The sequence below is a fragment of the Drosophila albomicans genome, chromosome 3 (assembly GCF_009650485.2).
Source record: "Drosophila albomicans strain 15112-1751.03 chromosome 3, ASM965048v2, whole genome shotgun sequence".
Classification (NCBI taxonomy): Eukaryota; Metazoa; Arthropoda; class Insecta; order Diptera; family Drosophilidae; genus Drosophila; species Drosophila albomicans.
In genome coordinates, this window is record NC_047629.2 from 22,970,780 (window position 1) to 22,984,794 (window position 14,015).

General features: G+C 37.9%; 2 protein-coding genes across 14 annotated transcripts; one reads left to right on the plus strand and one right to left on the minus strand.

The window, feature by feature from the left end:
* Positions 1-97: 97 nt before the first annotated feature.
* On the minus strand, positions 98-9,964 carry LOC117567504 (aspartyl/asparaginyl beta-hydroxylase). 13 transcript variants are annotated; one of them, XM_052004315.1, is made up of 15 exons: positions 9,752-9,963; positions 8,572-8,625; positions 7,908-8,093; positions 7,554-7,849; positions 7,085-7,501; positions 6,582-6,741; positions 6,289-6,366; positions 5,869-5,904; positions 5,673-5,783; positions 5,000-5,515; positions 4,585-4,682; positions 3,754-3,994; positions 2,040-2,145; positions 1,252-1,977; positions 98-617 (listed from the first exon to the last, which is right to left on the minus strand). In XM_052004315.1, exons 1-15 carry the CDS (start codon positions 9,801-9,803, stop codon positions 467-469), a joined length of 3,228 nt encoding a protein of 1,075 aa, XP_051860275.1. In that variant the 5' UTR covers positions 9,804-9,963; the 3' UTR covers positions 98-466. The 13 variants fall into 13 exon arrangements, with proteins under 13 accessions (XP_051860275.1, XP_051860274.1, XP_051860277.1 ...); XM_052004314.1 differs by having other exon boundaries at positions 7,908-8,096; XM_052004317.1 differs by lacking the exon at positions 8,572-8,625.
* Positions 9,965-11,600: 1,636 nt separating this feature from the next.
* Positions 11,601-13,912, plus strand: LOC117569514 (GTP-binding protein Rit2). Its single transcript, XM_034250705.2, has 4 exons — positions 11,601-11,753; positions 11,812-12,187; positions 12,450-12,506; positions 12,616-13,912. The coding sequence occupies exons 2-4, from the start codon at positions 11,959-11,961 to the stop codon at positions 13,131-13,133; spliced, it is 804 nt and encodes a 267-aa protein (XP_034106596.1). The 5' UTR covers positions 11,601-11,753; positions 11,812-11,958; the 3' UTR covers positions 13,134-13,912.
* The last annotated feature ends 103 nt before the right edge of the window (positions 13,913-14,015 follow it).

Consider the following 14,015-nt stretch of genomic DNA (forward strand, 5'->3'; position numbering starts at 1 on the left):
CTTGTTAAATACCTCTTAATAACGTCCTAGTTTTCTTTATAAAAAGTTTTTATAATTATTTCCATAAATTAAATAAATCAGAAATTCAAATAGTCAATATATTTAGAAAATTGAATTTATTCCATTTATCATTACTAAATCAATTCTCATTATTTTTAAAAATAAAAAAAAAGTGTATTAAAGACTCTTCGTTAAATTCTCCAAATTGAAAAAATTACTGTATTTACAAAATAGTTTGAATACAGCAGCAAGAGGGGCTGCCAACCCAGCAACAATAGTCATTAATCATAATCATAGACTTAAGATTAACATTTCCATTACAAACTAAACACGCATTCATATCGCAACTTAACTGTTAAGAGAGTTACAAATAAATTATTGTGACTTTGTTCTATATGAATCAATTAACAAAATGACAAAAAAGAACATTATGAATTGGCTGGACTGGAAACTATGAAATCTAGATTTAAATTGGGGACAGGCTGCGACGTTGCACTTCACTCAGATCGGGATGCCAAAGGTCCAGGATGAGCACCAGACGCAGCTGTGTTCCATTGTGCCAGACCTCGTGCTCGAAGCTGTCGTCGAATATGAAGAGTTCGCCCTCACGCCAAGTGCTGTTGATGGAGAAAACAATATTCTTTACTTGATGTATGAGAGGGAAGAGTATATAAATCAAAGTTTAATAGTATACAAATATATAGTGTGTAGTATATTTGAATACTATAAAGAAACACATATTGGTTGGTTGCTTTTGAATTTAGTGTTAAAAAATAATTCTTTAGAATTGCGACCATTGTGTTTAACAACAAAATAATATTGGTTCGTTATATAATATTATATAAATCATTTTTAATAAACACAATTTGAATTATCCGCGAAAAATGACTTATTTATGTAATACTAAAAAACTCAATCGAAGTGAAATTTACTAAATTGTTGAAAATATGAGATTTATATTGAAAAGCAAATGTTTGATAACTATAAAAGACTCTTTTGTATGGTATAGAAACGATGCTATCCCACAGATAATTATATACATTATATACCATAACTATATACTTTATACTATGTATTTTAAACTATATACTAAATATTCTATTTATATTTTACATTAAGCTTGTAAAATAATCTTTAAAAGCATTCAAAACCAAACCATCTTGAGCTTAATCCTCAAGAAAAAAGTTTGTATAGCTAAAAATTAATTATACAATTTTTATCTAAGCAGTTGACTCTGCCTTTCCTACTCACCGCTGCTGTTCGGCCACGCGCAAGCTGGTCAGCTGTGGCTCCGGCGCCACGAGCGTAAGATGGGCGCGCAGTCTGCAGTTGGTGGGTCCGCAATGTGGCCAGACATGAGTCTGCGCCTGCATGGCACTGAACTTGACCTGGCCACGCAGGCAGCCACTGGATGCAGGCAGCTTGTCGAGCAGTGCACAAGTCAAAGGAGCGCGCTGACAGTTGCTGTGTTGTCTCTTTCCCTGGGCAAACAATTCAAACTGCTGCCAGTTGCCTGTGTGACGTAGTTGTTCCGCCTCTGGCTGAAAGTTGCCGCGTGCATTAAGCAAGGATAACGCCTCCTGCCGGATGACACGCCAGCTCTGCTGCAGTTGCTTCAACTGCGAGGCATAACCCGTCTCACCGGGCTGCCAAAAGGGTTGAGCTCTCAGACCTGGCTCGTTGTACAGCGAACGCTGATAGACGCTGGCAAAGAATTGTTTGTCCGCACCACGTTGATGCAGCTCCAAGGCATCCTTATTTCGTCCCAGACGCTGCAGTGTCTCGCCCAGGACCACATAGAAGTAAGGCTCCTGTGTGCCAACTTCCTGCGAGTCGATAGCATACTGCAAATAAGGCAAAGCTCGCGCATAGTCGCCACTGAGCTGCTTGATGGCTAAGCCAAAGTGCAGCTGAGAAACTGCATCTTTAGGCCAACGTTGCAAAGTTTCAGCTGCCACCTGCTGCAGTTTAACGTAACTGCAAAGAGAGCTGAGTTAGATAACTTTCAACTGAGCAAATCTGCCACTCAACACACCCACTTATTGGCCATCAAATAACTGAGCGAGAGCTCATTTCGCAGCACAGATTCCGCCGGATAGCGCTCGATGAGCAGTTCATGGATGGCCACCGTCTGCTGCAGATAACCTGGTGAACACAATGGAAACTAATTAAAATATATCATAGAATACAATAAATAATTGTGAACTTACGAAATCAAACTATTTTCTTATAATAAACTTAATTTAATTTAAGAAAAAACAAGTAAGAAAGTTACAGTCGAGTGTGCTCGACTGTGAGATACCCGCTACCCATTTTTAATAAAGGCAAAATATTGCGGTATCATTTTCAAAATATACCGAAAATACTAAAAAAATACTAAAAATATACCAAATGGTATATTTGGTATATCGATATAGTACACCATTCAAAATATACCATAGACGGCACAATGTACCAGATTGTCGGCCAAAGCAACTCAGACCCATAGTAAGTAGGCGTTTTTGCCCATACAAAAGTATTTCTTTAATAACTTCCACAATTTTCTTCTGATCGCAACAAAATTTTCAGGAATCATAACTACTATAGTAATTATTGTATATACCAAAATTCGTAACTCTAGCTTTAAAATTACGCTTGTTATTCGATTTTTTTGATTTGCGGGGGCGGAAGTGGGCGTGGCAAAAATTTGAAACAAACTTGATCTGCGTGCAAACATAACAAATGCTGTCGAAAAAAAATTATAGCTCTATCTCTTATAGTCTCTGAGATCCAGTGTTTCATACGGACGGACGGACAGACACACAGACGGACAGACGGACAGACGGACATGGCTATATCGTCTCGGCTGTTGACGCTGATCAAGAATATATATACTTTATAGGGTCGGAGATGCCTCCTTCTACCTGTTACATACATTTCCTGCCGGCACAAAGTTATAATACCCTTCTACCCTATGGGTAGCGGGTATAAATATATTTATTAATGAACAAACTGAATTTACAGAACAAAAATAAATGCTGCAATTAATGAAAATATAATTAATAATGAAAAACTTATTAAATTAATATAAAACTCTTTTTCTACCCACTACCCATAGGGTAGAAGGGTATTATAACTTTGTGCCGACAGGAAATGTATGTAACAGGTAGAAGGAAGCATCTCCGACCCTATAAAGTATATATATTCTTCATCAGCGTCAACAGCCGAGACGATATAGCCATGTCCGTCTGTCCGTATGAACACCTAGATCTCAGAGACTATAAGAGATAGAGCTATAATTTTTTTCGACAGCATTCGTTATGTTTGCACGCAGCTCAAGTTTGTTTCAAATTTTTGCCACGCCCCCTTCCGCCCCCGCAAATCAAAAAAATCGAATAACAAGCGTAATTTTAAAGCTAGACCTACGAATTTTGGTATATACAATAACAACAATGGTATTTGCGATTCCTGAATTCCTGGTATATTTTTAGTATTTTTGCACTTTATTTGGTATATTTTGAGAATAATACCGCAAAATATATTGATTTTACTCAAAATGGGTAGCGGGTGTCTCACAGTCGAGTACATTCGACTGTAGCTTTCTTACTTGTTTATATTTCCATAATAACAACAGCCTGTTGTATGAACATTTATTATAATTTTGTAATGAAATTACAAAATACTTTGGTGTAAAAATGTTATTAAAACCATAATTATCTGGTTAATAGACATTTAACTGTAATTTTATGTATATTAAAATGGTCGACAACTCACCCAGAAATCTCAAGTGCTCTATGCAACGTTCACCGGCTGATCGAAACTCTCGCTCATTGGCAATCAGATCGTCGAAAGCCAGATAGCGTTTGTAGGATTCGATGGCCTCGTGAAGCAATCGATTGCTATGCTGCTTCTCTGCCAGCTGCTCCAGCGCCTGCGCCCGTTTCAAATGAGCCAACGGCTCGTGTGCGTATGTGTGTGTGAGCTTGTTAAATGCGCCCAAAACTTTGGCAGGATTCTATGGTTAGATCGGGAGCGTGATGATTCGGGTTAGAGCAGCATGCAAACAGAGAACGAGGATTAGCAAAAGACGCAAGCAAGTTTGATTAGAGCAATAAATTGAAAGATACTCAATAGTAAGCCCAATTTGGGTAACTTTTAAAGTAAACACATTAAGAATCCTAGGAATTTCTCAAAAATTGAAAATAAAATAAAAACAAAGTTAATAATCGATTCGGTTTCAGATGTTGCAAGCAACAAGTGGGTGTGTCTTGTTTGCTGCGTGCAACAGCAATTGAGAAACCTCAAAACCAACTAGCAAGAATGTTTTTAAAAAGGAATAACTTCAAAATCTGCCAATTCATAAGTACGTAAGTAAATTAACTAATTTTTCAGCTAATTAAGTTATTAAAACTCTGAAGGGTATTTGTTAATAATTACTTAAGAACTAAGCACATGAACTTATTAAGCAAACATTAATTAAAGCTATGAAGGAAGTTGACTTTTTATGTTTTTTTTTTCTAGTGATTGTTGAGCTTAAAGTTTAGGAAAGAAATTACATATTATAGAAGATAAATGTGTTTGAATCAAAGAAAAACCAGAACTCACCTCATTGATCATTTCGGCATTTGCCTTGCGCAGTTCTTGCTCGAACAGATCATCACCACCGGATTTTTCTTCTGCCTTTGGTTGCTTGGGTTTTATTTCTAATAAGGGGAAAAGTATTATAAGTGTTTATAAGGTGTCACTTATAGAAGATTACAGTTTAAAGACACCCAGTTTGAACGGTTAAAAGGCTCCAGCTTATAAGTAAAGATTAGCATATTGATTACTTTAACTACAACTATGACTTACTATGCAGATTAACGTAATTTTTCTTAGAGTAGGTGTAACGTATGCCATGATATCGGATATACATTTAGAATAGAATTATAATACGAGAGAGAGTTATGATTGATGATGGGATTTTTGTATCAGTTCGAGATGTCGTTGTGGTTGTGTAAATTGTACATTTAGTAATTACGTGTCCAGGACGGATCATCCGAGTCTGGATCGCTTTCGTATTCCTTGGCCGGCAAACGGCCATATTTCGCCTCCAGTCGACTCATCAGCTCAGCATCATCCACATCCGATATCTCGTCCTCTTCCTCATCGGTGATTTCCTCCTCATCGCTATCGTCGTGCTCGTAATCCTCAATATCGCCATCCTCGTACTCCACATAAATATCCGTAGGTCCATGTATATCATGATCCGTCTCAGGTTCGTCTTCGTGTGCTGGTACTAGTTCCGGTTCCGGCTCAGGTTCAGGTTCAGGTTCAGGCTTAGGTTCAGGTTTAGGTGCAATCCTTGTGACAGGTTGGGGAGCAATTTTGGCTTCAACCTTTGGTTCTGCTTTTGATCGGTACATGGCACTCAATTGCTCGAATGTCTCTGGCACATAGCCTGCATTGATGGCCAAATTATCATCGCTCTCATCCACATCGCTGATCTCCACCTCGATTTCCTCCTCGATTTCAATCTCCTCCTCGGAATATTCCTCTTTTTTTTGGGAAATAAGTTATTCACAATTAATTAAGCATTAAACTGAAATTAGAAGACATTCCAAATATTTGCAAGTTGAACTTGAAATTATTTGGAATTAACTTCGAACTAATCCGAAGTTCAGCATAGTTATAGAATAGAATAGTTTGTCAACCGTCATCTAGCGGGGGCAGCTCCTCGACATCATCGGGTATATTATCCTCAGCGGTCGCTATGGTCAGTCGTCGTCTCATGTTGGCCTCCGGTGTGGGCGGCTGTTCCTCGTCTATGTTTGGTTGGTGACAGAGATTAGTAAGCAAATACACTTGGCAGGCAACAAGAACAAGAAGCCATACGACAAATTGACATACATAGATATTGGCGCAAACGTTTTAACAAAGCTGTGACTACAATAATAGTAATAATAATAATCATAATAATAATAAAGTGAGAAGTAAAACAACAATTATATTATATATTAGACTTAAACTGTGACATCAATTCAAATTAAAAAGAAAGTGCAAAATTTTGGTTCAAATCTCCGAATCGAATAGAAAAGCACAAAAATCGATAAGCGTTTATCGATAATGTGAGGATTGGGTTAATTTTGAAAGTTAGTTGATTGACATTTAACGGAAATTCACTTTACATCGAGTACGTTTTTGTTTTTAGATATTTTTTAGATGCTTTTTTTATTGAGGCGTGTTATTTAGAACATTACAAGTTCTTAGGTAAGCAGAGAGCATTATTGATTTTGGTTAGAATTTGGCTGAGTAGCATTGAAAACTCACTTGTATTCGGATTATTCCTTATCAATACAAGGCGTGAGACAAGGGCAAGTGCAATGCCAACGCCAAATTTAACGGCAACTGGAAAATTTGAGTTTTCATTTTAGTCAACGAAACGTAACATAAACTTTACTATAATTTTTAAATATTCCTTTCACTTTTTTTGCACTTTCTTGTACAATTCTTTTTTTCCAACTTTTAAAATTGTAATATATATAAATATTTTTTTGGAGCTTGAAATAACCTGATTCTTTTAACCGTTCTGTGGCATCTGATTAAATCTTAAGGATACTTACGGGAACCCAGCCAAGATGATGTGGTAGCTGCCTCTTCTTCTGGCTCTTGCTCTGGCTCATTGTCTTGCTTAGCTTTGGCATTGGCAGCTGCTTGACGTTGCTCAGCCTCGTCGTCCACATCCTGATCAAGAGATTCGAAATCATCCTCATCGTTGTCGTCCTAAGAAATTTAACTTTTATTAGTTGAAAATCTGATAGGCAGAAGAAAGCATCTTCGACTCTATAAATTATATATATTCTTCTTTATTTGTCTGTACTCGTGTGTCCTCATGTATACTATAAGTGTGAAAATCTAACAGACTATTGGAGCTAATCATTGCGCTGATAAAAATGCAAAGCCTTGAGAACAATGTAATAATATCTAGTTTGGTAATCAATCTATACATATATACTGTACGGACATTTGGAATAAGCTTACTACTTTCAATTGTATGTCCACTGCCAGGGTATCGTAGTCGAGCACTCTTTAGTAAAGCATTTTAACTTTTGTTCTGTGAACTAACCTGCTCAAAGTCATCATCATCGTCGGCCTCATCGACAGCGCTTTGAGCTGCAGGTTCAAGAGATTCTTCCGGCTCCTCGTTGTCCTCTTCATCGGCTTCCTCCTCAAAATCATCATCGTCATTATCATTGTCATCATCATCATCCACTTCAGCTGTGGTTTGTGGCTGAGATTGCGAAATAGCTGGCTCTTCCTCATCCTCTTCATCGGCATCCTCTTCGTCTGCGCCATCTACTTCATCATCTTCCTCAGCTGTTTCCCAAGCGCTTTGAGCTTTAGATTGCGAGACGGGAGGCTCAATTGACTCCTCAATCTCGTCATCGGCATTATCTTCATCTTCATCCTCATCTTCATCCTGCTCCTCATCATCGGCTGCAGATGGCGCTGGTTCCAAGGATTCCTCAGGCTCTTCTTCATCCTAAAATATAAGCTTTAAATACGATTCTTGTTTAATTGGTTTCAATTCTCACCTCTTCTTCTTCCTGCTCTTCCTCCTCAGCAGTTACGTTTTCAGCAGCATTGTTATCCTCCTCTTCTTCCTCCTCTTCTTCATCATCGGCTTCGTGTTCTTCTTCAGCCTCCTCTTCAACAGAATGCGCTTCATATTCCTCGTCGTGTTCATCGTCATGATCATCGTCATGTTCATCATCATGATCATCTAAGGCCGCTTCAGGTGAACCATGTGCATCGTGTTCATCCTGACGATGCTCCTCCACCCAGCCATCGAAGTAGTTAGAGTAGCGAGATTCCGATAACGGCGTGTCCACTGTAATCGAACATGTATGAGCATTATAGGTTATCTGATTTCAATTCACTTTACTTACCATCCTCTAAGCCCCGATTCTCCAATATAATCAAGCCCACGAGTCCCAGCAGCACAGCCATCAACGAGAAGAATATGATCTTGGCACACCAATGACCTCCAGTGCCGTGTGAATGTTGCACGTGCAGGTGTACATCATCGTTTCCCATCTTTGTGATGTGAACTCCATGAGAAGCTGTATCGTCGTCTTCTGAGAGCGTATATAAAAATGCTTATTAATACACGAACAGAGAAATTTGTAACTAGATAAGCCGCAGTTTAAATACCCTCGCAGAGTAACAAATTAACAATGTTATAGCAGTCCGATAAGGCTAATTTCCAGATAAAAAGTACTCTTAATAATAAATTACATTACTTTCATGAAATTAGCTTTATAACTGGCAAAGTTATTAACGAAGAAAGTCACGTCCAGACGGACAGACGGATTTACTTTTATTTTGAAAACGTTATGGTATACACTGCCTTACAAAATTGTGTTACTCTCTGCAAAGGTATTTGTGACAACAGCTTAGTTAACGATAAATTAAAAACAAACTCAGATAGCAAGCGGTTAATACAAGCAAACTGCATTTAGTAATTTACTAAATTGAATAATTGCATCAAATGCATATTTTTATCGGGAGGTAAAGTGAGGGGGGATGACAACAAATACTATAAGTTGCTACCTTGGAAGCTTGACTGCCGCAAGACGCTTATGTCCCCCTCGGATTTGCGATCATCTACACAGAAAGTTAGTTACACTCGTTATCAAACACAGCAGCTGATATTGAAGAGTGAATGTACAAGAGAGAGATAACAGATGTAGGTGTGTGCTTGTGTGTGTGTACATATGTATGTGTGTGTGTATGCATAAGTTGTTGGTGTTGATGCAAAACAAAGAACGCGCAGAGTCATGCGCTTGGGCAGATGGCCAAAAACAAAAAAAAGACAGAAAAGAAACCCGAAAGAATAAATAAAAATAAAAGAAACGAAAAATCTGTGCATAGTATTTTTGTATGTATGCATGTATGTATGCACTACTATTGTGCGTGTGAGTATCTGTGTGTGCATAAGCATGTGTGTATGTGTGTGTTTGCGGTGTCCAAACTCTGGTGGGTGTAATGAATGTCTGGTCACGGAAGTGTCTTGACTTTGTGTACATTATTTTGATCATTGAATGCAATGATAATAAATTCATAAATTCAACTTGTCAACTTGCAACTCGATTTGCTTTGCAAATTTTTCATGAAGCTAAACTAGCATAGACTGCTGTCATCAAGAAGGCAACAATTGCAAAGAGCGTGATGATCTCTCTCAGACAGAGAGAGAAAGAGAAAGAAAGGAGCTAAAAATCTACCGGTATTTGTTTACGTTGCAACGGCAGATAAAGCAGATAAATAAACGTTTCATCTTTATCGCACAGGTCTTTAAATAAACACGAGCTGATATTTCGGAGATACTATAAGATAATATTGAAACATATGAGCGAGCACCGCAAAAACTTCTTTAGCCCATTGAAAATATTTCAATAGATTTTATTGTAGCGCGTGTCCCAGTAGCATGACAACGTATAGAAATCATAAAATGAAAAATATGTGTAGGTATGTATGTATGTCTGTAGTATATAGTGTATTTAGGTATACTTTTTCTCAGCGGCGGCACACGCATAGCGACAAAACAGCAAAGAGCAATGTATAATTTTATATAATAGGGCAAAGTTATTTTTAAAGGCGCTCGACAATATTATTTATGCTAATAAAAGAAACAGACAGAAACGTTTTTTTTTCTAGCTACGAGTGTGTGTTTTTGTATTCTCTTTTTGTAGTGTTTGAAGATCCTGCAGATCGAATAAGTTGTCTCACTTACCACGTTTTTTGCGCTTATCCTTGCGCTTTCGCGGCTGCACATCGCCCGACATTATGCTACTTTTATCTTAGTGCCAATGTCTTTGCTGTACAAGTATGAATTTAAAAAACCACTGTATGTTTCTTTTCCAATTTTTTGTTTCGGCTTTTCGAAATGCTTGAAACCGACCGCGAACAGTTCAACCGCGATCACCGTACGCAACTAAAACTGAATCCGAACAGAACCGAGCGAGCAACAGGCGACGATGCTGTCAGTGCCATGATACAATTATACAAGGTAGTCTCGTCGGAAAAAGCTGTCCGACTTTAAACAAAACAATGAGTGCGAGTGAAAGAGTCTCAGCACAGCAGTGTGAGCGAGACGACAATGAAATGCGCATTAACCCTTTGACGATGCAATTAATATTTACATATTTTGAAGCTGATATTAATGTCTCTTTAACATATTTTTAAAATGTAAATTGTTTACGAACAATATTAATAATATATATGAGAATTCTCTAATTCTCTAAATGTTTTAATTCTATCCGTGTCTACGGCATACATTGCAAAATGTCATTTTGCGCAAGGGTTAATTGCAGAAACAAATTCGTCCGCAGACAACCTCTTGCGTCGAAAAACGAATGCGTACTGACGAAAGCTTTTTCCGACGAGACTACCTTGTATAATTGTATCATGCAATTATACAAGGTAGTCCCGTCGGAAAAAGCTTTCGTCAGTACGCATTCGTTTTTCGACGCAAGAGGTTGTCTGCGGACGAATTTTTTTCTGCAATTAACCCTTGCGCAAAATGACATTTTGCAATGTATGCCGTAGACACGGATAGAATTAAAACATTTAGAGAATTAGAGAATTCTCATATATATTATTAATATTGTTCGTAAACAATTTACATTTTAAAAATATGTTAAAGAGACATTAATATCAGCTTCAAAATATGTAAATGTTAATTGCATCGTCAAAGGGTTAATGCGCATTTCATTGTCATCTCGCTCACACTGCTGTGCTGAGACTCTTTCACTCGCACTCATTGTTTTGTTTAAAGTCGGACAGCTTTTTCCGACGAGACTACCTTGTATAATTGTATCATGGTATAATTGTATCATGGTCAGTGCTGCCAGCTTTAAGATGAACAAAAGCTAAAAAATGGTCATTTTCATATACTATTGTTTAATAATAAGGAAAACAACAATTTTATTTAAAATTGCTACAAATAAAGTTAAAACTTCCGTATTTTAAAGATTTATTTGAGCCATTTAAAACAAAATCCCCAATTGCTCCTCAAAAACTTGATTTGACGGGAAAACTACAGAGCTGCCAACACTTGCCGCCCACATCTGTTAATGGAAGAGCTTTAATGTTTCGCTTAACTTAAAATAGCGGGAAATATACTTTTGGTACAAACACACGGCAGCAGCCTAAATTGTTGCTTTTAAAAATTCATTATTTACACGGATGTATTGGAATGATTTTATGACAATCTAAAGCGACCATTTATTAGACATTTATTTTTGGATTTCCTTAAGATGGCGGATGCGTTGGAGGCGAATCAGTGAAAACACAAACAATGTTTAACATAGCTCTGTTAAGATAAAATAAAGGTCTTGTTGAATTTAAGGTATGCTTTCATGCTTATTTTTGTTGTATTCAGTTATAGACAAAAGGCATATTTACATTCGAATTGTTAAATACATTATTAAATTATAATAATAATAATAAGTTATTAAAAAATATTTCATTTTAAATTTAAACTGCCGTTGTTAAATTTAACAGGAACCGATTCATGTCAGCACTGACCTTAGTTACATTTTGGTATTTTGTGCTTCGCAAGTGAACGACGCCGGCCACACTGATTTGAGTTTACTACCATAAAAATTACAACAACAACAGCAACAAGAACGGAACGAGGGAAAAACAACCCAGCACAAATTATGTATAGATACGATTGGAATTAAAGTCAACACAAACCCCGTTGAAGGATCCGGGCCAAGTGCAACATTGTGGTAAGTGGCAGCAAATTGCAAAATGTGACCAACAGCATCAGTTTAACAATTTCAACAGTTTTGGGCCTGGGCCACACAGTGTTTTGGTCGCGAAGACGACCCAGACAAATCGTCGGCGGCGGTGGGCAGAAACAGAGACAGCGGCGACGGCAGAGCGGCAGATCAATTAGCCACGCCTTTTAGGGCGCATCCTTAGTCAGCAGCAATGGCCGGTGACATGTCGATTGGCTGCGCCGCTCTGCGTAAATCAACCAAATTGAAAAGTTGCACAAGTGCCGCCGATACGGACTCGATGCAGATGCCGAATGAGCGCAAAGAAAATGGCAATAATACGGGATTATTAAATAAACCACCAACGGCGCCACAGAATATGCGTGGTGGCCTCAGAGTGTATAAGATTGTCATACTTGGGGATGGCGGTGTCGGCAAATCGGGTAAGTAATGCAACAAAAATCAGATTAACGAAAGTTTCTGTTTCTTTTTATCACTGCGCATTTTGATTGGGGACTGCGAAAAATCAATAAATTATCTCAATTTCTTTTACGCTTTGTTTTACGGCCAACCAACCCATGCCACCCCCTCATGTTGTCGTCGTCGTCTGTCGTCTCCGGTATATGCTTCGTGCGTTCGCTCGGCTAACTTTGCGTGTACACAAACCAAAACACACACACGCGCACACACGCACACATACAACAGCTGTTACCCTGCAGTTCGTCAGTCACAGTTTCTTGGACTACCATGACCCCACAATCGGTGAGTTTCAAATTTGTCGATAACCTTCGATTACATCCCTGAACTTTTCGTTACGTTGCCTCCTTTTCTGTCTGTGTTGTACATCATGCCCGTTCGTTCGCACGCACAGAGGACTCGTATCAGCAACAGGCGGTAATCGACAATGAGGCCGCACTGCTGGACATACTCGACACTGCTGGCCAGGTTGAGTTCACGGCCATGCGGGACCAATACATGCGCTGTGGCGAAGGTTTCATCATTTGCTATTCGGTAACGGATCGTCATAGCTTTCAAGAGGCATCCGAATATCGCAAACTGATCACACGTGTTCGCCTCTCCGAGGATATACCGCTCGTCCTGATTGCTAACAAAGTGGATCTGGAATCTCAGCGTCGTGTCACAACCGAAGAGGGCAAAAATTTAGCCAATCAATTTGGTTGTCCGTTCTTCGAAACCTCAGCGGCACTGCGTCACTACATCGATGAAGCGTTCTATACGCTAGTGCGCGAGATACGGCGAAAGGAGATGCAGAAAGCGCTGGGCACGGATAACAATTCGGAAAAGATTCACACACGTCATCGCAGTCGATGGTGGCGCATTCGCTCCATATTCGCTTTGGTCTTTAGGCGTAGACGTAACTTGAACTAAAAGACAGCAAATGCAAACGAGACGAACAAAGCTCTCACAGAAAAAACAAAAAGATTCGAAAACTCTTCGGTTCGAAAGTGCAACACAAAGAAAAACAAGTGCAATAATAATCAATGCGTTAAACTATATATTTATTTAGCTATATACTCGTTTATATAGCAAAAACAATCATCATATAAATGTACTACCAAGTCTAATCATTATTTTTCGACAAACGAAAAGAAAAAAAAAAACGCAAAAAGAATTTATGTATGTAATTGTTATGGCCGAAATTAAATGGCCAACTAACTAATCGACATTTGTCAAGACGTTCGATAGTTTTGTTTTTTGTTTATATATATTTTGTTTTTACATTTTGTTTGTTAACTATGCCACTTGTATTTGTATTGTTGAGTGGAAGGATAAGACAGATGATAATGAGACAATGACAAGAGATGAGATAATATATATATAGAAATATTCATATATATATATATATCAATATATTTAAGCACCAATCCAAATGATACATATTAGAAATGCACATAACATATGTAAAGAGTTAATCATAAGAATGTTGATTCCTAACAGACAAATTGGCAAGCAAACCAAAAAAAGAAAAGAAAATGATATATGCATTTAAATTAAAGGAATGTTGAAACGACATAAATATATATATCTATATATATATACGCTAATAAACCCTTTTCACTTTCCCAAATGTGACGAAGGGTCTAAAAAACAATAATGTTGAATCGGAAACAATACGAAGCGATACAAAAAAAAAAAAAAAAACAAAACTGAATCCTAGCAAAGCCAACAAGTCATAGATCAGGCTATATTATTATAACGAAATGGTCAAGTTAAAAACAGAGATAGAACGAGCTTTAAGTCGCAAAAAAC

What these genes read in the sequence shown, in the direction of transcription:
- LOC117567504 (XM_052004314.1), bottom strand. Translation starts at nt 9,803, where the DNA reads ATGTCGGGCGATGTGCAGCCGCGAAAGCGCAAGGATAAGCGCAAAAAA. An exon ending in GGATAAGCGCAAAAAACGTG is followed by an intron (nt 8,626 to 9,751) that starts GTAAGTGAGACA and finishes CTTTCTGTGTAG; the next exon opens with ATGATCGCAAATCCGAGGGG. An exon ending in ATGCCGAAATGATCAATGAG is followed by an intron (nt 3,995 to 4,584) that starts GTGAGTTCTGGT and finishes ATCTAACCATAG; the next exon opens with AATCCTGCCAAAGTTTTGGG.
- LOC117569514 (XM_034250705.2), top strand. Translation starts at nt 11,959, where the DNA reads ATGGCCGGTGACATGTCGATTGGCTGCGCCGCTCTGCGTAAATCAACC. An exon ending in TGGCGGTGTCGGCAAATCGG is followed by an intron (nt 12,188 to 12,449) that starts GTAAGTAATGCA and finishes CACATACAACAG; the next exon opens with CTGTTACCCTGCAGTTCGTC. An exon ending in CTACCATGACCCCACAATCG is followed by an intron (nt 12,507 to 12,615) that starts GTGAGTTTCAAA and finishes TCGCACGCACAG; the next exon opens with AGGACTCGTATCAGCAACAG.